The sequence below is a fragment of the Anomaloglossus baeobatrachus genome, chromosome 12, assembly GCF_048569485.1.
Source record: "Anomaloglossus baeobatrachus isolate aAnoBae1 chromosome 12, aAnoBae1.hap1, whole genome shotgun sequence".
Lineage (NCBI taxonomy): Eukaryota > Metazoa > Chordata > Amphibia > Anura > Aromobatidae > Anomaloglossus > Anomaloglossus baeobatrachus.
Window position 1 is genome coordinate 108,846,786 of NC_134364.1, and position 17,813 is coordinate 108,864,598.

The 17,813-nt window shown below is 44.1% G+C and overlaps 1 protein-coding gene across 2 annotated transcripts in view; it reads right to left on the bottom strand.

Annotated features, from left to right (window-relative positions):
* Positions 1-704: 704 nt before the first annotated feature.
* Positions 705-17,813, bottom strand: part of LOC142257780 (C-reactive protein-like) — a 37,865-nt gene continuing 20,756 nt past the window's right edge. Inside the window, exons 2-3 of one of the 2 annotated variants that reach the window (XM_075329973.1) lie at positions 14,326-14,384; positions 705-1,427 (exon numbers count right to left, since the gene is read on the bottom strand). In XM_075329973.1, the coding sequence (XP_075186088.1) occupies positions 772-1,427; positions 14,326-14,384 (715 nt within the window). In that variant the 3' untranslated portion in view covers positions 705-771. The remainder of the gene's footprint in view (positions 1,428-14,325; positions 14,385-17,813) is intronic. The other variant, XM_075329974.1, reaches the window with a different exon arrangement.

Below are 17,813 nucleotides of genomic sequence, written 5' to 3' on the forward strand. Positions count from 1 at the left end.
TCCCTAACCCCAGGGTTACCCCTAATGGTAGAGATGCCTGAGTCCATGACTGACTATTGTCCTGAAAAGAACTAATCTGCCCCCCCCTCTCCCAGGGAAGGAAGAGGCAGGTGTGTGCTGGCGACACAAAGACTGACAGGAAAAAAAAAACAAAACAAAAATAAGGCACACTGCAAACTGAAACATAGGAGAAAAGCAAGAGGAGTAAAGAAGCAACAGAATGACAACAAGGTGTAACTCCACAACTGATCACAGCTATAAAGTACTACAACTATCAGTATGTCCAGATCACACCAATTCTTCAAACCTGTATAGACTAGCTATAGCTGGCTTTAATGGAAGCGACCAGCCAGCATATATACAAAATGAGCGAATGTGAAGGGCTCCCCCACAGCATGTGATCAAAGGAGATTAACAAGCAGTCCAGCAGAGATTAATTCTTGCTAGCCTGCCTGTGAACTAAAAGTCTGTGGGTCGACGCCTGAGTCTCCCTGCGCTGGCCACAGACATCAGAGAAGTTAACAGGCAGAGTGCAGTAATCTTTAGTCTCCACAGATCCTGAACCCACCATAACAGTTGGCGATGCTTGCAAAAACCTCCTTGTGACAGGCACAAGTCATTTAAAGGTCAAAAATAATGTTATTCATTGCATACACACAACATTTTTTTTTCAAAAAGTCAGTCAAAATTGGATTAAACTTTTTTATTCCACATTGAAGATTATATTGTCATGCAAACGTCATTATAACCTTCTGTAGTTTAGATATCTGATCAACTGAAGCATTGAGTATACAGTGATGCGGTATAGCCCCAGGATTTACATTGAAGTTTTGGTTGTATCAAGACATTGCCATGAATTTCAAAATTTAAAGCTTTCCAGTTAATGACATTTCCGGGATAATCATCGGCGACCACTTTTTGAATGTTGTCTGGCGTCAGCACATAATCCCACATATGGACATCACTCATCTCACCCATGAAGCTTTGGTTTGAGTCAAAGTCACCCCCAAATGAGTCCTGATCCTGTCCAAGAATAATTCTCATTTCTGTTTTATAAGAAAACCCTTTATGTGACACTCTTCTGGGAAACAGTTTACCATTGATCCAAAGCTGAATGACTCCAGTTTCTGAATCCCACGTTACACATGTATGTTTCCAATCGAGAACATCCACATCTGTCTTGATTTTGTGTTCTTCCTGATTTATAAAGACATAACTAAAATCAGGGGGCTGAGGAAAAATGAGAAATGCATTATCTTGATTTGAACCAGACAAGGCCAAAGAAAAAAGGCTGTAACTGCGGGAAAGTTCAGTGTAAGACCTCAGGCAAACAGAAAACTTCTGGAGAGGAGCTTTTAGTTCTGGTTTTAACACCACATACGAATTCCAAGTTTCTCTTGGGAAGAGGAAGACTTGGCTTCCCAAATCTAAAAATGAAATAAAAAATAATCAAACAGCATAAGAATTTAGTAGAAGACTTACAAATCTAAAAAGTAACTAACCTTACATGTTAGTGGCTTTCAAAATGCTGCTTTTCATTAGTCCATTGCGTGCCTTCAGCTGCACTGATATCAGAATGTACTCCTTTGGAGTACAGATGATGGCAATGTTGGGTCAGCTCAGCACCTACAGTACAGACCAAAAGTTTGGACACAACTTCTCATTTAAAGAGTTTTCTTTATTTTCAGGACTCTGAAAATTGGAAATTCACATTGAAGGCATCAAAACTATGAATTAACACATGTGGAATGAAATACTTAACAAAAAAGTGTGAAACAACTGAAAATATGTCTTATATTCTAGGTTCTTCAAAGTAGCCACCTTTTGCTTTGATTACTGCTTTGCACACTCTTGGCATTCTCTTGATGAGCTTCAAGAGGTAGTCACCGGAAATGGTCTTCCAACATTCTTGAAGGAGTTCCCAGAGATGCTTAGCACTTGTTGGCCCTTTTGCCTTCACTTTGCGGTCCAGCTCACCTCAAACCATCTTGATTGGGTTCAGGTCTGGTGACTGTGGAGACCAGGTCATCTGGCGTAGCACCCCATCACTCTCCTTCTTAGTCAAATAGCCCTTACACAGCCTGGAGGTGTGTTTGGGGTCATTGTCCTGTTGAAAAATAAATGATGGTCCAACTAAACGCAAACCGGATGGAATAGCACGCCGCTGCAAGATACTGTGGTAGCCATGCTGGTTCTGTATGCCTTCAATTTTGAATAAATCCCCAACAGTGTCAACAGCAAAGCACCCCCACACCATCACACCTCCTCCTCCATGCTTCACGGTGGGAACCAGCCATGTAGAGTCCATCCGTTCACCTCTTCTACAAAGACACGGTGGTTGGATCCAAGGATCTCAAATTTGGACTCATCAGACCAAAGCACAGATTTCCACTGGTCTAATGTCCATTCCTTGTGTTCTTTAGCCCAAACAAGTCTCTTCTGCTTGTTGCCTGTCCTTAGCAGTGGTTTCCTAGCAGCTATTTTACCATGAAGGCCTGCTGCACAAAGTCTCCTCTTAACAGTTGTTCTAGAGATGAGAAGGTGTGTCCAAACTTTTGGTCGGTACTGTATGTGTAACTAACTCTGGGGATAAGCTGCAGTTGGACAATGTTCTAGTAACCAGAAGATTCACAGGTGGAGACCAGTGCTGACTCATCACTGCTAGCATCGGACTCCAAAGGAGTATATTCTGATATAACTGTGGCTGAATGGAGGAAAATGGACTGGGGAAAAGCCAGGATTTAGATGCAACTTACATGATTTTTTTTTTACATGAATGAAGTCAAATTCCCCAATGAGATTTGCAAAGTTTCATAAATTTTCATGCTGGACAAAATTATTAAAAGAAAACCTGAAAGTTTAGTTATACTTTAAAGGAGTGATCTAGCATTTCAAATACATAAATAAGTAAATAAAATAGCAGCAGATGTGATAAAATACATATAATGTATACTAAACTCTTCTTTTCCCAGTGATAAAGCTTAGAGGTTTCGGTAGTCCTAAACTGGTCTTTGTTTACAATCAACCAGCATGTGACCGCTGTAGCCAATCAAGCAGTAACATACTTATACATGTGACTGCTGTAGCCAATCGAGTGGTAACATACTGACACAAGTGACTGCTGTAGTCAATCAAGTGGTAATGTACCGATACATGTGACTACTATAGCAAATAATGCGGTATCATACTGATATATGTGACTGCTGTAACCAATGAACTGGTAATGTACAAATGCATATGACTACTTTAGCCAATCAAGTGGTATCGTACTGACACATGACCGCTGTAGCCAATCAAGCAGTAATGTTCTGATACATGTGAGTAATGTACTGACACATGTGACTGCTATAGCTAATGAAGTGGTAATGTATAATACATGTGACCGCTGTAGCCAATGAAGTGGTAATCTACTAATACATGTGACTGCTGTAGCCAATCAGGCGTTAACTTACTGATACAAGTGTCTGCTGTAGGCAATGAAGCAGTAACGTACTGATAGATGTAATGGCTGTAACCAATCAAGCGGTATAATACTGATACATGTGAATGCTGTAGCCAATCAAGCAGTAACATACTGATACATGTGACTACTATAGCCAATGAAGTGGTAATGTACTAATACATGTCACTGCTGTACCAAATCAAGTAGTATCTTACTGATACATGTGACTACTGTAGCCAATCAAGGAGTAATGTACTGACACATGTGACTACTATAGCCAATGAAGTAGTAATGTACTAATACATGTGACTGCTGTAGCAAATCAAGTGGTATTGTACTGACACGTGACCGTTGTAGTCAATCAAGCAGTAACGTACTGATACATGCGACTACTGCAGCCAATCAAGGAGTAATATACTGACACATGTGACTGCTGTAGCCAATGCAGGGGTAATGATGTGACGTGACTGCTGAAGCAAATTAAGCAGTATTGTACTGATAAATGTGACTGCTGTATCCAATTAGGAGGCATCCTAGTGATACATATGACTGCTGTAGCCACACAAGCAGTATCATACTGATATTGCTACTAGGTGATGGGAGTCATGATGCCAGTGATACAGCATGTCCCTGGAATATTGTGAGCACTATATCGATAATGCACCAGCTATTTACAAAGACTTGGGACAATGTCAAAGCTTCTGTTTTGGATTGCTGGGGACAGGAAAAGGGACTATAGTTTTTTATTTATTTTTTTGCTGTATTATCAAATCTGTTGTGGTTTTGTAAGAAATTTGTATGGACTGTATTAATAAGGTTTAAATGAATGCTACTTGTGGTGGTCTGAAGGTCACAGAAAGATGTGTCACTTTGACTAATGCACAGATTGCAGCAATTATTAACTGGGTAATCTCCGTTAGAGACATCAAAACTAAACTGTGAAAACACTTGTGCAGACATTTAGCCAAGCATGCTGAAAAAGTGATCTTTTTTTTTTTTGCTTAAAAGGGTTTTCAAATTAAAAAGGATAGGTGGTAAATGTATAATAAAAGGGTTCTGACCAGTGGGGTAGCAACTGCTTTTGCTGCCCGGGGCAGTCGCCAAATTTGCCACCCCCCTCCATTGGCCGTTGATAATCCAGAATATATATAACTTGGGTATCTTGGGTATTGGGTGACGGATGGAGGGGGGCAGCAGCTGATGGGGAGAGCGGTGGCGTATGAAGGGGGGCAACGGCTGATGGGGAGAGTGGTGGCATATGAAGGGAGGCAGCGGCTGATGGGGAGAGCGATGGCGGATGGAGGGGCGGCAGCAGATGGAGGAGGGCGGTGGCAGATCGGAGGCAGTAGTGGCGGAGCATCGGGGACAATAACTATTGCGGCTGGGGCGGCGCGGCTGAAAAGGGGCAGTGGCGGGGGCAGCGGTGGATCGGGGGCACTTACCAAATGGCACTTGCAGGGATCACTCTCATCAGCTTTCACGGATGAAGTGAAGCTGAGGGGAGTGGTCACCTACAAGTCACCGGCCCCAGATCCAAGGTGATTGGAGAGATCGGTCACAAGGCCGATCTCTCCAATCAGAGCTGGGGGCGGGTGAAACAAAATTCACCCATCTCCAGCCAGTGATCAGCTTGGCAAAGTACTTCGATATTTCGTTCCTGAAACAAGAACCACAACGCACAGGCTTACTTCAATGCATTATGTATGCAGGCACCGCAGGGAGATCCATTCTCCACCTCTGAATGGCTCTCCCAGGGGATAAAACAACGTTCTCGGATGCAGTGTGACACCCCCGCCCCCTTAGTATCTCTCTCGAGCTGTGAGTGACTGCTGAATAGACATACATGCTGTCACTCTCAGATCAGGAGTGCCAGCTAATTAGGTGAATGCATATTCTCCCTCTTCTCCACCCAGAATCCCGCCCATTGCTCAGAGTCCTGCTTGGTACCAAAACTTTATGCCTTCTGTATTGTATAACTGTACCAGGATTGTGTCGCAATCCTTGGTGGCTCTCCTGAGCTGAGAGTGACAGCTGCATAACCATACACGTTGTCACTGTCAGATCAGGAGTGCCGCTGATGATTGTGGTGACCAAGCGCATGGCTAACTAAGAGAATGAATATTCACCCTCTTCTCTCATAATTCCGCCCACTGTTTTGAGTCCTGCACTGTACCTGCACTCTGACTGCTGTATTACCGACACTGCCAGACCAAGGATCACATTTCAATCATCAGTGACTTTTCTGGCTTGAGTGTTACAGCTGCATAGACATACACGCTATCACTCTCAGATGAGGAGAGGAATGATGCGATCCTCAGGCTGCCGGTACCGGTAATACAGTAGGCAGAGTGCAGGTGCAGTGCAGGACTCAAAGCAGTGGGTGGGGTTATGGGAGAGGAGGGTAAATATTCATTCTCTTAATTAACCTGAGTTTAGAGCAACACAAGGGGACAATAAAAGTTATATATCCTGAAATAGGGCTGCACAAACCTTATTTCAGGATACTGTTAGTGTGATTACCTAGCTAGAGCTTTTTTTGGATCAGGGCTTATATTTCAAGCCTACTCCAAAAAGGTCAAAAAATCCTGCTAGGGCTTATTTTCGGGAAAACATGGTAGATGGTAGTTGAAATCTATAGCATAATGCCAGATCTGAGTAAAAATATTCATAGGAACCTGGTTCACTGATGCAGTCGGTAGTCTGTAGTCAAAGGAACAGAATCATGTGATCCTTCTACTACCAGCTGGCATCTGTAACACCTCTGCTGAATAGTAGGCTCACCTCATTGTCACAGATAAGACATGCCGCAGAATAGTGATGCTGTGGGGCCAACCAATCAAAAGAGGCTTTGGTAACATCAGCGGGTAGTAGGAGATTCACAGGGTTTTGATTTGCTGGTTACAGAATACCAATGTTGCCTCTACCTATTACGGGGGGGACCGGCAGTTTAGGACCAGGGGGTATATATCGCAATTGCCAGTCGAGGCCTACCGTGCTCCAGATGGTAATGGAGCTGCTGGCACCCTGTGGGTTAGGTGGAGACTATAGAGCTGATGACTCAGAGATAACCCAGCAGACCTGGGAACTGGTCACGTGTGTAAGGCGACGTCAGACCGGACGACAACCCAGTTAGCATTTCGGTGGAGCGGGCACTACTCCGACCACGTGTGAAGGGAACACGTCAGGCCGGGTGCTGACCAGGTAGCGTTCACCGAGAAGACTACTGCGACAGCGCCCTGTTGGCCACGTGTGTAAGACACGTCAGGGCGAGCAGTCCTCTGATTAGCGTTTCTGGTCACCACTCGACTGGCTACGTGTGTGAAGGACACATTAGACCAGGTAGTCACACCAGTAGCACTTGACTGGGAAGCCGAGGAGGGAAATAGGGTTCACACACCCAATTCAGGAACACCCTGTTAACTCTACAGGGGTTCTGTAATACGCTGTCCGTGCGCGTAGAGGGCACATCCGGACCAGTGGCGCAGCAGGTACGCTGTCCGTGTGCATAGAGGGCACTCTTTGACAGGTGATGCAGCAGGCATGCTGTCCGTGTGCGTGGGAGGCACAAACGGACAAGTAACGCAGCAGCCGCAGTCCAGTTAATGCCACTGAACTGCTATAGCACAACTGGAACGGCAGCAAGGAAACACGGCGCCCGACCCTGATGTGCTGAGCCACGAATTTTGGCGTGACAGGCACCGTTCGCCTAGCCCTACCAACCACTTCCAACAAAGCTTATGGTACCATGAATTCTAAGTGAAGACTGCGCACCTCCATGTTGTCTCCAGCCCCTTTTATAACCTGGGTCTGCCCCAAACCCAGGGTGGAACCACCAAGGTCCAATAGCAGAGTGCCATGTCATCAGTGATGTCACCAGCGGCCTATCCGGAACCGCATGTCATTGATGACCTCATGGCAGCCACGCCCCAAACACTTCACCAGTCATCTTCTGACGACCAATGTTGAGGTGCCAGATCATAGGGGCGGACCTCTGCGAGACAGTCCGGAGTGGCCACGTCATCAGGACACCTGACACCCTCTGCCCTATCAGGACTTGCCACCTCACGGACATGCCCAGTGAGGTCCTTACCGGACCTAGCCTCTAATGCACTAAGTGCCTGAGCATGCTCAGTAGCCTGAACAACAGTCTCGGAAATCAGACTATCTGCCTGAGCATGCTCAGTAGGCACAACACAGGACTTAGACACGACATGATGACCTAGTACCTGTGCAAAGAGGCTTTCGCACTAAAGGGGGCTTTACACGGTAGCAATATCGCTAGCAATTTCTAGTGATAGCGACCGTATAAGTACCCGCCCCCGTCGCGCATGCGATTGTTTGTGATCGCTGCCGTAGCGAACATTATCGCTACGCAGCGTCACTCATACTTACCTGGTCGGCGGCGGCGCTGTGACTGCCGAACAATCCCTCCTTCAAGGGGGAGGGACGTTCGGCATCACAGCGACGTCACCGAAACGTCACTAAGCGTCCGGCCAATCAAAGCGGAGGGGCGGAGATGAGCAGGACGTAACATCCCGCCCACCTCCTTCCTTCCTCATTGCGGCCGGCGGCAGGTAAGGAGACGTTCCTCGCTCATGCGGTGTCACACATAGCGATGTGTGCTGCTGCATGAGCGATGAACCACAACGCTAAACAACCCATACCGATTTTTGACTTTGGGACGACCTCTCTATGGTGAACGAATTTCACCATTTTTGAGGTCGCCTAAGGTCGCTGGTAAGTATTACACGCTGCGATATCGTTAATGACGCCGGATGTGCGTCACTAACAACTTGACCCTGGCAACCAAACATTAACGATATCGTAGCGTGTAAAGCCCCCTTAAGTGTAGGAGCAAGCTCAGTAGCCTGAACCGAGGACTTAGCCTCAGAAATGGCACTATCAGGCTGAGCATGCTCACTAGGCGAAACACTGGACTTAGACTCTGGCTGGGGTAAATCGGGGCGCGCATGCGCACTAGCCGCCTCTCCCCACTAAGACGGGCTTTGCACACTACGACATCGCAGGTGCGATGTTGGTGGGGTCAAATCGAAAGTGACGCACATCCGGCGTCGCTGGCGATATCGTAGTGTGGAAATCCTTTTACATATTATTAACGAGCCAAAAGCGTCATTATCGTATGATCGGTGCAGGGTTCGACATTTCCATAATGCCGCTGTTGCGATGGTACGATGTTGTTCTTCGTTCCTGCAGCAGCACACATCGCGGTGTGAGAAGCCTCAGGAGCGAGGAACATCTCCTACCTGCATCACCGCGGCTCATGCCGGCAATGTGGAAGGACGGAGGTGGGCGGGATGTTTACATCCTGCTCATCTCCGCCCTTCTGCTTCTATTGGCCGCCTGCCGTGTGACATCACTGTGACGACGCACGACCCGCCCCCTAAGGAAGGAGGCGGGTCGCCGGCCAGAGCGACGTCGCAGTGCAGGTGAGTGAATGTGAAGCTGCCGTAGCGATAATGTTTGCTATGGCAGCTATCACAAGATATCGCAGCTGCGACGGGGACGGGGACTATCGCTGCAGCATCGGTAACACATTGTTACCGATGTCACAGCGTGCAAAGCCCGCCTTAGACATGGAGGAAGAAGCAGCCAGCTGGACGACCCGAGGCACTGCCAAAAATGGCAGCCGGTGTCTGGGCGCAACAGGAACCGCAGCAGGCTGCTTGCGGCTATGGCGGCGCCGATTCGTAACACTACCTTTAATTTTTTTTTTACTGAACTCAGAAGCAGATTCTGCAGACTATAAAAACTCATAGTTGTATAGCATGTTTGACAAAACAATTTCTAATGGTCCCACTAAGGCTAAAGTGTATCGGTTGATAGAAATTTAGAAGCAGGTTTTTGATATGTAATCTGAGAGCAACATGATGTAGGGATAGAGAGCTTGATTTCAGTGATGTGTCCCAGGGCTGTGTGCTGTTGTGTCAATAAAGTAAATAATAATAAATATTATAAAAAATAAAAAAAATCAGTGATTTGTCAATGAGATAGTATCACTAAAGGACTAGGTCTATTGTGCCATTTAGTTCTCCTGTTCTGTGTAACCACGCCCCATCACTGATTGGCAGCTTTCTGCCTATGCATAGTAGTGTAAGAAGATTAAACAGGGATTAGTAAGTATTATATGAATCAGGGTCTCTGTCCTTATATAATGCTACTCTTACAAAGCAAGACCTTGTGGAGAGATAGCCCGATAGCAAATGTTACAATGTGAACTGCATACGTTATTATATGCAACATTATAAGCGCACCAATCACCAGAATTTTCGTATATAATCTAAAGCCAGTGCTATACTGGTACTATCAGGCTGATTCTATACATACAGTGCTATACTGGCACTATCAGGCTGATTCTATACATACAGTGCTATACTGGCACTATCAGGCTGATTCTATACATACAGTGCTATATTGGCACTATCAGGCTGATTCTTTACATACAGTACTATACTGGCACTATCAGGCTGATTCTATACATACAGTGCTATACTGGCACTATCAGGCTGATTCTATACATACAGTGCTATACTGGCACTATCAGGCTGAGTCTATACATACAGTACTATACTAGCACTATCAGTCTGATTCTATACATACAGTGCTATACTGGCACTATCAGGCTGAGTCTATACATACAGTGCTATACTGGCACTATCAGGCTGAGTCTATACATACAGTGCTATACTGGCACTATCAGGCTGAGTCTATACATACAGTGCTATACTGGCGCTATCAGGCTGATTCTATACATACAGTGCTATACTGGCACTATCAGGCTGATTCTATACATACAGTGCTATACAGGCACTATCAGGCTGATTCTATACATACAGTGCTATATTGGCACTATCAGGCTGATTCTTTACATACAGTACTATACTGGCACTATCAGGCTGATTCTATACATACAGTGCTATACTGGCACTATCAGGCTGATTCTATACATACAGTGCTATACTGGCACTATCAGGCTGAGTCTATACATACAGTACTATACTAGCACTATCAGTCTGATTCTATACATACAGTGCTATACTGGCACTATCAGGCTGAGTCTATACATACAGTGCTTTACTGGCACTATCAGGCTGATTCTATACATACAGTGCTATACTGGCACTATCAGGCTGATTCTATACATACAGTGCTATACTGGCACTATCAGGCTGATTCTATACATACAGTGCTATATTGGCACTATCAGGCTGATTCTTTACATACAGTACTATACTGGCACTATCAGGCTGATTCTATACATACAGTGCTATACTGGCACTATCAGGCTGATTCTATACATACAGTGCTATACTGGCACTATCAGGCTGAGTCTATACATACAGTACTATACTAGCACTATCAGTCTGATTCTATACATACAGTGCTATACTGGCACTATCAGGCTGAGTCTATACATACAGTGCTTTACTGGCACTATCAGGCTGATTCTATACATACAGTGCTATACTGGCACTATCAGGCTGATTCTATACATACAGTGCTATACTGGCACTATCAGGCTTAGTCTATACATACAGTGCTATACTGGCACTATCAGGCTGATTCTATACATACAGTACTATACTGTCACTATCAGGCTGAGTCTATACATACAGTGCTTTACTGGCACTATCAGGCTGATTCTATACATACAGTGCTATACTGGCACTATCAGGCTTAGTCTATACATACAGTGCTATACTGGCACTATCAGGCTGATTCTATACATACAGTGCTATACTGACACTATCAGGCTGAGTCTATACATACAGTGCTATACTGGCACTATCAGGCTGATTCTCTACATACAGTGCTATACTGGCACTATCAGGCTGAGTCTATACATACAGTGCTTTACTGGCACTATCAGGCTGATTCTATACATGCAGTGCTATACTGGCACTATCAGGCTGATTCTATACATACAGTGCTATACTGGCACTATCAGGCTGATTCTATACATACAGTGCTATACTGACACTATCAGGCTGAGTCTATACATACAGTGCTATACTGGCACTATCAGGCTGATTCTCTACATACAGTGCTATACTGGCACTATCAGGCTGAGTCTATACATACAGTACTATACTGGCACTATCAGGATGATTCTATACATACAGTGCTATACTGGCACTATCAGGCTGAGTCTATACATACAGTACTATACTAGCACTATCAGTCTGATTCTATACATACAGTGCTATACTGGCACTATCAGGCTGAGTCTATACATACAGTGCTATACTGGCACTATCAGGCTGAGTCTATACATACAGTGCTATACTGGCACTATCAGGCTGAGTCTATACATACAGTGCTATACTGGCACTATCAGGCTTAGTCTATACATACAGTGCTATACTGGCGCTATCAGGCTTAGTCTATACATACAGTGCTATACTGGCACTATCAGGCTGATTCTATACATACTTGTAGTGGTCAGCTCGGATGTTTAGGTTTTGAAATCAAAGGAAGTAAAAATTATAAAATGAGCTGCTTGTTGAGTGACAGCAGCTGAGGATCAGATAATAGCTGGGGGGTATTCATAATTATCCCCTCCTTCTGTTAGAATTAGCATAAGTATTATACAAACAATTCACTTTGTCTCTTGCAGGACCTGTGTGAGGTCATACCCATGTGACCATAAGGGGCGGGGCCTCAGCCACTAAAGCTGGATACCAGATCACATGGGTATGATCTCACACAGGTCCTGCAAGAGGGGGAGGGGATAACTGTGAATATATTATCTGCTCCATTGCAACTGTCCCTCAACAAGCAGCTCATTTTATAAGCTTTACTTTTTTGGAGTTCAAAACCTATACATCCGAGCTGACCACTACAGGCATGTAGAGAATCAGCCTGATAGCTTCAGTATAGCACTGGCTTTAGCAGGTTTTCCATAAGCCAGTGTGGACCTGTAGAAGTGCTGTATAGCACGAAACGGCCGTCGTCCTGAAGGGACCCGCATCCATCTCTCCTCTTGCCTTTTATATGCAGTTTTGGAACCAATAAAAGAATTTGTCTTCTGGAACTGGTTGATTCCCTACTTTTCCTGATGGCTTTATGAGAATTTAATTTCTACATCAACGTGCACCCATGACCAGTGCTATATGGGATAACAACCTGATCTGACCTCCTCTTTTCTGGCATTAATGCGGGGCGCAGTGTGGTGGTGCGTGGCCATTCCTTCTCTTTTTGCTTGACTGGCTTTAGCTTATATACAGAAATCCTGCTGATTGGTTCCCTTTAGGTTAAAGAACCATGTCAGAATAGCTCAGTGGTTAGCACTGCAGTCTTGCAGCGCTGGGGTACAGGGTTCGAATCCCACCAAGGACATCTGCAAGGAGTTTGTATGTTCTCCCCGTGTTTGCGTTTGTTTCCTCCAGGTTCTCCGGTTTCTTCCCACACTCCAAAGACATACAGTTAGGGACTCTGGATTGTGAGCCCCAATGGGGTCAGTGTTCCTGATGTATGTGAAGCGCTGCGGAATATGTTAGCGCTATATAAAAAAAAATAAAGAAAAATAAAGCTGTAAAATCCTGATATTAAAATGCGAATTTTATGTCTGGATAAAGAGGAGCTCATGAGTGAAAATGTATTTAGTGTCTGCCCACTCAGCATGATTGACAGGTGCAGCTTATACTACCTAGTGAGATAATAGTAACAAGACAGACACTGAGAAGCTGCTAATTTTTTTTCTTCTTCTTTTTTTTTTTTTTTGACTTGTTGGGTAGAGGGTAAATTTAAACTTTAATAAATTAGGACACCATCATTCCTACATGGATTTCAAGGTAAGTATATTGTTTGCATTTTATATTTTTAAATATTGTGACACATCCACTATAAACTCCAAATGTGTATCTTTTGCCTTGAATGCAAATATGTGTGGTCAGTTATTCTAAAGCGGGCTTTACACGCTACAATATATCTAACGATGTGTCGGCGGGGTCAGTTAGTGATATTGTAGCGTGTGAAATCTCGATTGCGATTGAACGTCAAAACGTTGATCGCATGCACGTCGTTCAATTTCTAAAAATTGAACGTGTGGTTGTTCAATGTTCCCGAGGCAGCACACATCGCAGTGTGTGACACCCCGGGAACGATGAACACAGCTTACCTGCGTCCGGCCGCTATGCAGAAGGAAGGAGGTGGGTGGGATGTTTACGTCCCGCTCATCTCCGCCCCTCCGCTTCTATTGGCTGGCTGCCGTGTGACGTCGCTGTGACGCCGAATGTCCCTCCCACTCCAGGAAGTGAATGTTCGCCGCCCACATCGAGGTCGTATGGTAGGTAAGTACGTGTGACGGGAAATAATCGTTTGTGCGACACGGGCAACAAATTGAACGTGCCGCACATACGATGGGGGCGGGTCACATCCCATACGATATTGTATGTGAAATTGAAAAGTGTAAAGCAGCCTTTATGCTTATATCCCTAAAGTTGTAAGATAAGATTTGTAAGAAACAGCTCAAGGGCATCACCACATTTTTGCTAGGCCATCTGACAGCAGTATGATGTAGGGGCAGAACCCTTGATTACAGCTGTGTATAACCCCACCCACACTACTGATTAGCTACTCTCTGTGTAGACTATGCATAGACAAAACACCGCCAATCAGTGAATGGAGGCGGGGTTATACAGAGGTTACAATTATGGTAGCAGGTTTACTAGTTTGCTAGTCTTAATACTGTAATTTTATTAGGTGGAAAAAACTGCTGACAGTTTCCCTTACATAGCAGTTTACCAGATAACCAAACTAGGATTCTAAAAGTTGTCAAATGTCAGCAAAGAGTAGAAAAATAACTTTTAATAATACTGTCTTTAATTTATATGAGAATAAAATAATTAAAGTAATTCGTATACCTTGCGCTGCTTGAGATCCCATGAGAGCCACCAGAAGAAGAACAGTTAGTGTCATCCACCTTTAATGTATATAATTATAGAAATAGTGATAGTTCTTGAAAACTGGTAGGTAATTAATATATATTGTAATAACAAGTAAAAACAAGGAAGATAAAAAAAACCCTTCCTGACTCATACAAGTACGCAGTGTCGGACTGGCTACCGGAGGAACCACCAGTAATACCAGGCCTGGCCGTGGTTACCTGCATTGCACTCCGAAGCTCTCACCTGAGCTCCGGAGGGCAGCCTGGACTGAACTCAGGGTTTGCAGGACTGAACCGCGAGCGCCGATTGATTCCCCGGTGATTGCGGTTCAGTTCATGACAGCTGCGGACAGGCCGGGCTGCACTCCAGAGCTCAGGTGAGAGCTTTGAAGTTCAGCCTGGCTTGTCCGCAGCTGTCATGATCCATGAACTGAACCACAATTGCCAGGGAATCAGTCAGTGCTCGCGGTTCAGTCCAGCAAAACTTGACTTCAGTCCAGGCTGCACTCCGGAGCTCAGGTTCCTCTATTAGCCAGTCCGACACTGCAAGTACGCATGAATGGCTCAGGATTGGTGACTGACGTGACTGATCTAATCTGCCATCATAATATATCATATCAATGGTACATTCATAGTTATAAACCTAAACAATTGGTGACTTACACTTCTATACACTTCCCAAACAAATTTAGTGTTAGGCATTAGAGGAGAACTGGGAACTAAAGATGAGCAAATAGATTTGTGGGATACTGGTTTATTGGGGTCTATTGGTCAGGATCCTCGGAATAGCTTTTGATTATTCCTGTGGGCACAATATAACTGTGGCGCCGATTAAACGCACCAGGGATCCCAGAAAGTAAAATATTGGCGAGCCTCCTGTCCGGCAAAGAACAGACACTGGAATTACTGACCCAGTCGATGGACCGAAGTACCACAAATCACTTTGTTCATTTTTATTGGGGACATAACCATTGGATTCAAATTGATAGGTACTGGAGATTAGCGAAACCGTTGAAGTTTGTGTTTGTCAGGCTCAGCTGGACTTTGGATAAGGTTTGAGTTGGGACCAGGACTTGACCTGAACCTAATTTGAAGTTACTGATTTGGCAGTTTAGCTCTCCACCCACATACAGCTAGCCATAAATAAAGCATTTCCAGGGGAGGGGTTTTGGGGTTCAATGGAGTGGTTAGCATGCAGAAAGCTCCCAAACTCCGAACTCAGACACAGATTTTTTAAAAGTCCATATTTAGTACAAACCACAGACTTTACAGTTAGGGTTCGCTCATCTCTAAGGGGCACACCTCATATCAAGATATAAATCTGTGACACCCTTGATGAGAGTGTGACTGCTTCATACAAGGTAGTTTTTAAGAAGTCTCAGAAGGTGCCCTGGAAACCCCAAATTATTGGGTAGAGGCTGAATGTATACTCAAAACGTTGAACTAATTTCACACATGCTTTTGTATCAGTATTTTTATGTGGGTTTTTTCTACTTTATTTTGTTTGGGGGGGTTAACTTACATTTTTAACATTACAAATCTTGTGATTTATTGGTCATGTCAATCAAAAATTCCTTTTATAATCACATTATTTGGGACATTAAAAGTGTAACAACTCCCTAAAAATACAAAAAAAAACACAATGCAAGTTAAAGGGAACCTGTCTGTCAAAATTTTCATTTCAAACTAACTACATACACAATAATAAGAATCATTCTTTTTGTTTTTGAAATCTCTTCCTCATTTGCCCCCCAAAATAACTTTTTTGTAATGTATAAATGAGAATATTTGGTGCAAACTCCGCAAGACTGAGCGCCTTGGTGCACCCACTAATTTAGATCACCACTGATGACAGCATTGTAAGAAGATAAACCTATGTTATGCGCACACTGTCTCTCTACAGGAGTAAATTCTCACATCATTTTCTTCTCTCTGCCAACATAGCTGATATCACATCAGTGCAGAAATGATCACAGACATCACTCTCTCCTCTCTGCTGACATTGCTTGAAGTACAGCTATACCTGAGTGATATCAGCAGAGAGGAGAGAGTGATGCTCTCTCCTGGACACGGACAGTGCACACATAATGGAGATTTATCTATAGATAGTGTTGAGTCTGGACATCAATATAAAGGAGATGGTAATCTAAATAAGTGGTTGAAATAGTGCACCGAAGTGTTTAGTCTCCTAAAACAGTGGACTGAGTTTCTTCATTTACATATTATAATAAAGTTCTATATAGGGGCAATAGGTGCATATAAAAGTGCATGCCCTCATCATCTCCCGCCTCGACTACTGCAACCTCCTGCTCTCTGGCCTCTCTTCCAACACTCTTGCACCCCTACAATCTATCCTAAACTCTGCAGCCCGTTTAAGCCACCTCTCCCCTCGCTATTCCCCAGCCTCGCCACTCTGCCAATCCCTTCACTGGCTTCCCATCGCCCAACGACTCCAGTTCAAAACACTAACCATGACATACAAAGCCATCCACAACCTGTCTCCTCCCTACATCTGTGACCTAGTCTCCCGGTACCTACCTGCACGCAACCTCAGATCCTCACAAGATCTCCTTCTCTGATCCTCTCTTATCTCCTCTTCCCACAATCGCATACAAGATTTCTCCCGTGCCTCCTCCATACTTTGGAACGCTCTACCCAAGCACATCAGACTCTCCCCTACCGTGGAAAGCTTCAAGAGGAACCTCAAGACTCACCTCTTCCAACAAGCCTACAACCTACAATAGCCCTCAGTCCAGTACACCACTGCGCAACCAGCTCTGTCCTCACCTATTGTACCATCACCCATTCCCTGTAGACTGTGAGCCCTCACGGGCAGGGTCCTCTCTCCTCCTGTAGACTGTGAGCCCTCACGGGCAGGGTCCTCTCTCCTCCTATACCAGTCTGTCTTGTACTGTTAATTATTGTTGTACGTATACCCTCTTTCACTTGTAAAGCGCCATGGAATAAATGGTGCTATAATAATAAATAATAATAATAATAATAGAGGAACAGATTTAAAAACTTAAAGAGTGACTTTTATTGTTTCTCAATTTCATACATGGCTATTTTGAGAGTTTGAAAAGTAAATTTTGTTGTTCAGACTTTTTTAATATTTAGAAAAAAATGTACTTGAGAGAAAATCACTAAAAAATTGTTTAGAAAATGTCATACTTATACTGTAAAAAACGCTGTTATAAAATTACGCGAAATTAAAAAAACAACTCCACAATTTAATGTATACTACTTTTTGCAGACATTTCTACAACTAGAATTGAACTTCACTTATAAAGGGTTGTCACTGGATTTCTGTAAAACCGCACAGGAAATATGAAGCAATATGAGAAACCTAATGTTTTTGATAGTATTTATGTACCACTTTACACTTCCCCTTTTTTCCTCTACTTTAATTTCATAGAGAATATTATATTAAAATAAGGACCATTAAATACTATAAAGCCATGTACA